General features: G+C 40.6%; 1 protein-coding gene across 6 annotated transcripts; it reads right to left on the bottom strand.

Moving 5' to 3' along the window:
• Positions 1-623: 623 nt before the first annotated feature.
• Positions 624-5,801, bottom strand: LOC133903806 (shewanella-like protein phosphatase 1). Of its 6 annotated transcripts, none has more exons than XR_009907357.1 (11): positions 5,416-5,797; positions 5,210-5,313; positions 4,730-4,843; positions 4,424-4,639; positions 4,078-4,213; positions 3,625-3,800; positions 3,401-3,492; positions 3,215-3,284; positions 2,666-2,769; positions 2,304-2,426; positions 624-671 (listed from the first exon to the last, which is right to left on the bottom strand). XR_009907357.1 is itself a non-coding variant. In XM_062345268.1 (10 exons), exons 1-9 carry the CDS (start codon positions 5,612-5,614, stop codon positions 2,683-2,685), a joined length of 1,194 nt encoding a protein of 397 aa, XP_062201252.1. In that variant the 5' UTR covers positions 5,615-5,798; the 3' UTR covers positions 1,485-2,038; positions 2,666-2,682. The 6 variants fall into 6 exon arrangements, 1 of the variants encoding a protein (XP_062201252.1); XR_009907358.1 differs by lacking the exon at positions 624-671 and adding an exon at positions 1,485-2,038 and having other exon boundaries at positions 2,304-2,393; positions 5,416-5,799; XR_009907359.1 differs by lacking the exon at positions 624-671 and adding an exon at positions 1,485-2,038 and having other exon boundaries at positions 2,304-2,381; positions 5,416-5,799.
• Between the last annotated feature and the right edge of the window lie 3,390 nt (positions 5,802-9,191).

Here is a 9,191-nt window from a genome sequence, read left to right as displayed (position 1 = left end):
TCGAGTTGCAATCTTTTCCAAGCCTAAAGCGGACATGTTAGGGATAGTCCAAGGGTACTGGAACTTACTCATCAACTAGCAACACGACTTTAGAGCTCATTTTCGACCAAAACTCCATTTTTTCTCCAAAAAACTCAAGACCGCCAAGAACTTCAAGAACTACTCGATTCTACCACGAAAATGAAAATGGATTGGATAGATGAATAACTCATGAGCTAGAGAATGTAATGGTACCACATGCATACATTGAATCCTCCACTTGAGCTCGAATTTTGAGAATAAAGGGAGAGTGAGCTTGAGTGGGAGAGGGAGAGAGGAGGAGCTACTGTTGCTGTAGCTTGGAGGATGTGGGGAGTGAGGGAGGAGAGAGAGGGAGCAGGTGGGGCTGCCCCATTTGGTGGGTGGGATGGTGGGGCCACTAGTGGGACCCACATGTTAGAGAAAATGAGTATTTTCAATGCAATTTCTATTATTTTCTCCCTCAATTTTCTTTCTCTTATCCAAATGAATTTTAACGAAGTGCATTAGCGCTCCGAATTACCATTACACAAAATTAAGCATAATACTTAAGAAGCATGATTTTGCTTAAATGCGTGATTAAGAATTTGGGATGTGACACCACTTGTGCTCCAAAATACTTGCACGGGTCTTGAATCAGCAACAACCATAACCTAGTTTACTTCTTGTTTATGAGCTTATATTACCAAACTACTAAAACTGTTCTTAAAAATAATTACTTTTTCATGATGAATGTGTTCATATTGTTCAAATCTAAATACTTTGATATATGCTAGTGGTTACAGTTTTAAAAAGAAGCTATGGATGTGCTAATGATAAAACTGTGTTGCATATGTTTTCTTGGAAAGTCAGCTACTTTCTTCTTTTTATGCGTGAGGGTACACTTCTGAAACAAAATCATGGTTTTGAATCTTCTATTTTGAAAACTAGCAATTTTGAATCTAGTGATGAACATACACGTTAAATAGTTCCCTGGATTCAAAAGGATAGACAAGTTATGGTGTGATTGGTTCGGTGTATGGGTTCGGATCAGGCTCACATGTTTGGTTGGTTGCATGCATAAGCAGATGCAAGATTCCCTAAAGGCAAGGCTCCATAGAAACGCTCAATTATACCCTCTCATGCTTTACCACATTTGAACAACATCCTCATGCACCCCCATGCAAAGAAAAACATCCTCATGCACCCAACCACACAACATCTCCCAAATCCTATTAGTCCTCAAACACACAATCAATCACCATCTCTTGCATCCCTCTAGCCTGTCCAAATTCAACCTGGCCTTACAAACCAAGCATCACAAAAGAAACCAACCCTATCCGGTCGGTGTTTTACATTGTTGAATAATAACTAACAATTTAATTTAATTGGTCCAAATATATACTTACAGACATCAGGGCCAAATTTGCATGAATTTTTTTCAGAAGTTTAATACTATACTTGCAAACAACCGGAAACAGAGACAATGCTGGTGGTCCAATATATTCATCTCCGATTGTTTTTTCTTCCATGGTTTGGTGTTACACTGCTTGCAGATTCTATGCAAACTTGCATTTTTAAGGCAGCTATTAGAAGGTAAGAAGGAGAATTAGTTTGTTGAAGACAGAAAACCGGACAATAGCTCGGTTGATAGAGCCTCTAGTTGTGAGGCCGCCCATCCGGGCTCGAACCTGAGTGCTCGCAGGTCATGTGAGCATATCCTTAAAGGTTTGGTATTTCTCTCTCTTAAGACAAAGCTAAGGAGACGTCTTCTTCCCGTGGTCGAGTTCTTGTTTTTAATATAACACAACAGTTACATGAGAAGCCTGATCATGTACATGTATTCTCCAACTCATTCTACTATTTGTGTGGTTCCTGATTCCTACAGAAAGCTCTGAAGAAGGCTATGAGCAATCTGATTGAGAGATCTTTGAATGCTGATACAAAGAAGCGCCACCAAAAATTTGATCCGACTTTGTGAAGGAAGCCACAGACCTTCGGCTTTCATGTGTGACATCTGCAGTTTTCTACAAGAGTTAACCTGTATGACATGTTTTTTAAGGTTTGTCAGACTGGTGACTACTGACTACAACATTCTAAATGATGGATCCAATTGTTCAATTCCAAGTAGTAATTTAATTTAGGGACCCAGAAAATCTTTTAATTTTTTGTTTCTACATAACTACATATCATAAGCCATACATGATAGAGATATATGTAGTGATCTGGCAGCATATCAAATTTGTAGAGCAGTGCAATTTTGTCCAAACATGAAATGCAGTTTCAATTGACGGAAATGTACTGACCACAATGTGAAGACCTTCCTTCTGATGTTTATGTTTATAGCTCTAGCATATTCCTTCCTATATTTCCTCCCAAATTATCTGGTACAGTAGCTTTCAGGACAAATAATGTTTGCTATTATATACCTGCAGTAACATGATTATTTCATCTAAGAATTTTCAGCGAATGGAAAGAACTAGCTATGTATGAATGCATGATGCCATCCAAATGATCTTGCAGAGAACAAAATAATTATCAGAACGGAAGAACAAAACAGTAAAAATTTGGTGAAGAGTCTATATTTCAGAAGCTGCACAAATTGCATGGCATGCTTTAGTTATTTTTAAAAAAAATGACGAAGAGGCTGAGATGAAAGAGTGCTTACATAAGATTCTCAATGTTTTATAAATAGTCTAGCACTTCCATCTCATCATACGAGTCCCTCTGCTTCTTCAAAACCCTCGGTCTATCATTGACTATTTCTAGGACCTAATTCATAAAAATCGAACATCAGACACCAAAATAGTGGCATTTTCTGAAATTCAGACCATCATAGAATAAGCAAAACAAAAAAAAGTTTGTGGGCATCAACATAGTGTAATCTACCAATCAAGGAGGATGGAATTTTAAATGAGAAAAGAACAAGTCATTTATTAAGAAATCTTCATTAACACACCGAGAAATGTTGTCGTAGTTTCGATACTCAGGTTACAGAAAAAAAAAGTTCAGTATGCATGCCATGCAGAGGATCACCAAATGCATCTCGTGAATAAATTTACAAAATGTTCGAGTGTCAACACAACGATAAATAGAATTTACTTTTTTACAAAACAAGCAGGATATTTTACTAGAAATCAATAAGGCATTTTGAATTTTCAGTGACTAGGGAAATCCTATTTTCAAATAGATTTCCATCTCAAAAATAAAACTTTACCTCCGGTCTTGAGTAGAGAACACCATAAGACATGCCCACATCAACACACCAAACTTTTCCATCGCATTTGCTGACAAAAAAATATAGACATCGCTTAACTTATCTGTTAGAATGTTATCTCGTAAATCTTCTCATTGAGATCTTTTTTAGATCAGTCTCCAATTGAGATTTGAGAACGATAGATACCAATTCACTCCGTGGGTCTGTGGCGTGTGCCCTACGACCATCCCCTTGGCTCCCACAGTTTTCAGCGTTTGTTCAGCAACAACAGAAGATAGCTGAAACCAACATGAACATCTGTGTAACATTTTGTGAAATCTGAAACAGTTTTGTCAATGGGACACATATATTTTCCATGATGCAAAAATAAAAAGAAGCATCATATGTCTAGTGGATTGGATTTTTCGCACCATCAAAGAGCGGCGCGTCCTTTCAGCAGGGTCTTGCGAGTACAAGCGACTCCATACCACACTGTCGTAACCTCTAGTAGCTATGAAGGGGATATCTGTTTCATCATCACTGTCTTCACCTGAACATTTCATCCACATTGATACTTCTTTGTTCATGCGCTCGATCCCGTATTCAGCTGCGAATACGAAGAGAACAAATTAAGATAACATTAGTTACTAGATGCAATCTGTGTTATCAAACAGAATTTTAATTGTAATTTTATTTTTGCTAGGACACAAAAATCCAGCTTGTTCGTGCTAAGCTCAAACAAGAGAGCCTCTTCCTGCATTCAGTTTACACAGTTCCTGTCAGACAGGTTCTGGTATACACCGGATGTGATATATTGTTTAGAGTAAGCACATAAGCAAATACGTAGGCTAACACTGATGCAATGGGAGGCAAAGGGGGTTCACCATGATGAGGAAGAAGGCCACCGTGACAAAATATCCAGTCATTGATCTTAAGGACAACAGGATGTCGCGCCAATTCACACGCTAATAGGCCACCTCTCTTGAAAAGCGATGTTCTTGCGGCAATTCCTTTCTGCTTCTGTCTCAACATTGAAAGGGAAATATTTCAGAAGCAGAAGAGAATACCTCATCAATGCATCTTTTAAAAACGGTTCTACAAAGTTACTAGCTGTAAATTATTTGTTCCAGTTCTGATTTAGAGTTATTTGATGGTGGGTTTTTTTTTTCAACCAAGTGAATACATTGAAATATATATAGATTGCAAAAAAAAAAAAAAAAAATTGCTTACCTTGACAAAGTTCCAAGGACGCCAGTCACCATTAGGCGAAGCTCCATATTCTTTCTTCCTCCTTTCAGCGACATTAACCCAGTTGAGAAAGGCATCATCCCAGTTACCATCACATTCATCCAAGTACTCGAGGAAGCGTATGCACTCATCAAAGCCTCCAGGATCTACGTACCGGAAATCACCTTCCACATTCATAGTTTCATGATTTCCGTTAACCTATCGAAGAATCAAGAACCATATTATATCAGAATAAGCACCAACAAATACTAACATTTAGAGGCCAGGGAGTAATACTGATACACAAACCTGAAATACAGCACCCCCGTGAGATTTGGCTTGCACATTCAGTGAGCTCAATAGAGATAGTATAGCAATTTCATCCTCGCCGCGGTCAAGGATATCACCGACTTGAACGAGTACCTGTACAGAAGCACATCAATTTGACCGAATAATAATGCACATTGCAAACATGATGTCGATCAAACTAGGGAACAGAACAGAAAAGGTGCGCGGGAAATGAAGTTTTGCATAGACACAGACTCGCTATCTTGGCAGCAAATTAACTTTAGAGATTAATATTCGTGAAACGATACATATATCGTGAAACGATACATATAGCTTGAAACGTGCAACATCAAGCATTTGAACAGGATGCTGTGCTAGTTGTTCTGCCTTTTTATCTTTTCTTTTCTTTTCCTACTCATGTGAACCTTGTTGGCTTCTGCAGAAGGCAGGGTTAATAAAGCTGCCCTTTTTCCCTTATTAAAAGAAAAGGAGAGGAGTTACCGTCCGTCCGCCTGTCCAGACATGGCCATCTGATTCCACGCTCAGGACGCCGGCCATCTTTAGCGCGGCTCTGGTTTGGTAGAGATCGCCGTGGACATCACCAACTGCGAGTTCCACCGACGTTCACACAGCACCACACGATATTACGCACGCACGTTACATGCAATTAGCATGAAGACTGAGCTGAGATGAGATGACGAACGTACTCGCGACAATGCGGCGGCCGGGCGCGGACACGACCGTGGGTGGGTCCCCGGCGACGGTGATCGGCAGCCCGGGTCCTGCCGCTGCGGCAACCGCGCGGCACGAGGAAGAGGAGAAAGCGAAGCCGCCACTGCGGTTCCTAGGATAAGGCGGAGCCGCGAAACCGGCGCTGGCAGCAAGCCTGAGCGAAAGAATGGCCATGGATGCCACCACCAGCTTAATTGCTTCACCCAGCTAGCTAGCAGGCAGCGCCGCGCCGTTTCTTCAGAGGTGAGGGAAGGAGGCAGTCGAGAGGCGGGTGGACGGGCAGCTGCTCCACTGCGCCGTAAAATTCCGCGGTGAGGTGACCTGTGAGCCAGTCATTTGTGGATGGATTGAGCTCTGCTTGCCCACGCAGGCCACGGCCGGTCCAGCCATCGGAAGGAGACGAAGCCCATCGGGCTGAGCTGCCAGTAGCACCGGTGCGTCAGACTGGGCCCCACGCGACCACCCAAAGGAGACGAAGCCCAGAGCGGCCCGTGGCAACGGTCTGGACACGTTCGAAAGGTCGTGTCGTATTGCGCTCATCACCGTTACGTGGGCATCCATTTCGTCACTTTTATTTCGCTGACTTTCTTTTTCTCTTATCCGAAAAGAGAATCATGATAATCAATAAAGTTTCTTGGGAGATTCTAATGTCATCCGCTAGCATTCCAGGGAGTATGGCACGGACAATACGTGTTTAGTGCGAGGACATGATAAAAGGCACACTATAGTCATTTCCTATTTTAAAAAGCACACATTTCGCAGTGGACAGCCCGGACGAATAAATCGTCTTCTTTCTTTTTTATTACCGAATCAAGTTGGAGATTATCCTCTTCTTACAGGAGATCTTGCGGGAAAAAACCTGCGAATCTTTTATGCTTAAAAACAGAGTTATTTCAGCATTGGCATCCAATCTTCTTTCAAAAAGTTATTTCGGGCCTTCCATCCCAACTCTCACGTTTTCGATCCACTCTAGCAACATCGAAATTACTATTTCATCTCAGAAGGGGGGGGGGGGGTTGGAGCCAGTACAGCAGCACCACGGAAGAAAGCAGCGCCTAATTAATCTGACAGGCGGGCCCGGCCGGCGGATATGGCTGCCAAGAAGCGCGTTCCAAAAGAGGAACAAGATAACGGCACGGCAGCCCATGACTGCTCTGTTTCCACGGGAAGTCGGGAAGGGGAGAAGACGGATGCCACGTAGGTGGGTGGGGCCCCCACTTGAACGCGCGCAAACCGAGCAAGAGTAGGCAGCGACTGTAGTCTCTCTTTTTTTCCTATGGTGTTGTTTGAGACACCGAAACTTATTAGGTTTTACTTCAAAATAATTTTTTTAAAGCTACTTATGACTTATATCAAAAGTTATTGATTTTTACGAGAAATTTTTAAATTCTCAGCATATCAATTTTTTAAAAAACCACTCTCAATCAATTTTTATATCAAAAGTTAGTTTTTCAGTTTTTTAAAAAGCTGCAATAAACAAACTTATTTGTTTCAACTGAAAGCTAATGAGAAACAGAAACCAGCAATAAGCTGTGCTAAACAGAACCTATGTCTAGTTGGTATGTTTATGGCGTGGCTATGTGGTCGGTTAGGCCAATAACCATTGGATGATATGACTAAATCATCGACGCAGATCTTAAAATTTTAGTTAGACTAAGACTATTCTTAAAATATTAGATTTAAATAATCTAAAAAAACTATTAATCCGTAAAGAGCGTAACGCTATAATCAATAAAGTTTCTTGGGAGATTCTAATGTCACCAGCTAGCATTGCAGGGAGTATGGCACCGAGAATACTTGTTTAGGCCTGTTTGGTAAACTATTTTATTTTAGAATCTCTGTTAAATAATAATTTTAGTTTTTAGTTTTTAAGTAGAATACATGAAAGTGTATTAATAATAAATTTTGATATTATAATACTTATTACAGTTATGGTTGGCTAAACAGAGGAATGAGATCGTTATTCCGACCGATAGACAGTACCCCGACCGATAGACAGTACCCTATCAGATGAACAGTACTATAACGAGTAAACAGCACATGTAACCGGCAAACAGTACCTATGACCAGTGAATAATTCTTGCCACCAGTGAACCATGAAGGCCGGTTGTAATAAAGAATATTTGAGTAGATATATTAGTTATAGAATATTTTGAGATCAGAAGGTAAACTGAATCATTTCTGTAAATCATGTTCGGTTTAAATTAGAAGTTCTGATCTTATATGGTTACCTTTAAATATAAAAGGATCATGACCGATTAAGAATCATCAATCGATCGATCAAATATAATTTACATTACCTTTCATCTTTTATCTAGCTTCTATAGTATTTTTTTTTTTTTCTATCTATATTACTATATGCTCTTAATCTCTATGACAAAAATAAGCTACTAGCTATCCGCGCTCCGACGGATCCTTCCCAAACATAGATAACTATGAAAGTCCAACGACATAACGTTACGATCTGGATATTCTGAACGCTGCTCGCTAGATATCACATAGGAGATGCTCGATGTTTAACGTGGTACCTTTTACGTCTATACACCTTTTTAACTCCGTTAGAGTCCATTTGTTCGGATTAGGTGCAGCCGAATTTGTTTCCGTGGCCGATTATTCGAACCGATCTACTTTTTCCGTCTCTGCCGCGTCAGGCCTTTTGGCCGTTTGCGCTTGCTTGCTGCCGCTAGCCAAGGCCTTGGCAAGAAGTATTCGTTTCGATCTGCTAGCACATTCAAGCGCACATCGTGGAGGCGAAGTAATCGTGCGACGCAATGTGAAGCAGACCACGCGCCGTGTGGTTTTGGTGCTGCTCGATCACCAGCTCCTGCTAGCATCGTGCCTGTACCTCACGTGAAGCCAATTCCTTGTTCCTGCACGCCTTGCGCCCCTGTGTTGCACGCCCCGGCTGCTGCGCGCCGCTGCCGCGTGCTGCTGTTTTTGTTGCGTTCTGCTGCTGTGGGAGGCCGTCGTCCGCTGCTACTACAGGCCGTACGCCGAGAAGTCAACTTTTTCGGCCATGGCGCTGTATGAACTCGGGGTCAACAACAACATCATCATGACATCCATCTACACCGAGCTCAAGGTATAATTTGCATATACACTACCTGTTTCTCAGGATTATTTTGCAAATATGATGAATAGGGCATGTTGATGTTGATGAATTTGGTGCATTCGGCTAGAAATTCAGATTATATGTTGGGTGATTATTTTATATCTTCAGTGTTTGAATTACAATGTATTGATAATATGCAGTAGCCAATACAAAATAATATGCATGCTTCAATTTTCAATACTATTAGTAACATACAACATAAGTCTACTCCTTTTAATTTATTAGCAATATTTACATCACTAGAATACCACAAACTAGTGTGCCGATGAATCATCATTATAGCCGAATTGAGATAGGTTCAACCAATTATTATAAGCCATCACATGCTAACAATTATAATAGTGTATAACAAGAAATTACACCTCTTAATTTATTGGCAATGACTTCATCACTTATGATTACACAACAAATTATGCTCATGAATGAGATGTATGCTGCAGTAATGTTGATTATTTGGCTAATTATTTTGATTCATCATATGTTACTAGAATGAAAGTTACGTCCTATACTTTTTCAGCATCATATGCAACACCTAAGACATCTAATTCGGCTCCATATGTCACTAATGATCATAACCGAATAGATGAGAATTCAACGAGTATGTATGTGTCTCCATACAATAATGTAGCATATAGTGTA

The sequence above is a fragment of the Phragmites australis genome, chromosome 21, assembly GCF_958298935.1.
Source record: "Phragmites australis chromosome 21, lpPhrAust1.1, whole genome shotgun sequence".
Classification (NCBI taxonomy): domain Eukaryota; kingdom Viridiplantae; phylum Streptophyta; class Magnoliopsida; order Poales; family Poaceae; genus Phragmites; species Phragmites australis.
This window is presented reverse-complemented; position numbering and strand designations above follow the sequence as displayed.

What these genes read in the sequence shown, in the direction of transcription:
- LOC133903806 (XM_062345268.1), bottom strand. Translation starts at nt 5,614, where the DNA reads ATGGCCATTCTTTCGCTCAGGCTTGCTGCCAGCGCCGGTTTCGCGGCT. An exon ending in TGGCCTTCTTCCTCATCATG is followed by an intron (nt 3,801 to 4,077) that starts GTGAACCCCCTT and finishes TCGTATTCGCAG; the next exon opens with CTGAATACGGGATCGAGCGC. An exon ending in TTCTCTACTCAAGACCGGAG is followed by an intron (nt 2,770 to 3,214) that starts GTAAAGTTTTAT and finishes TTTATGAATTAG; the next exon opens with GTCCTAGAAATAGTCAATGA.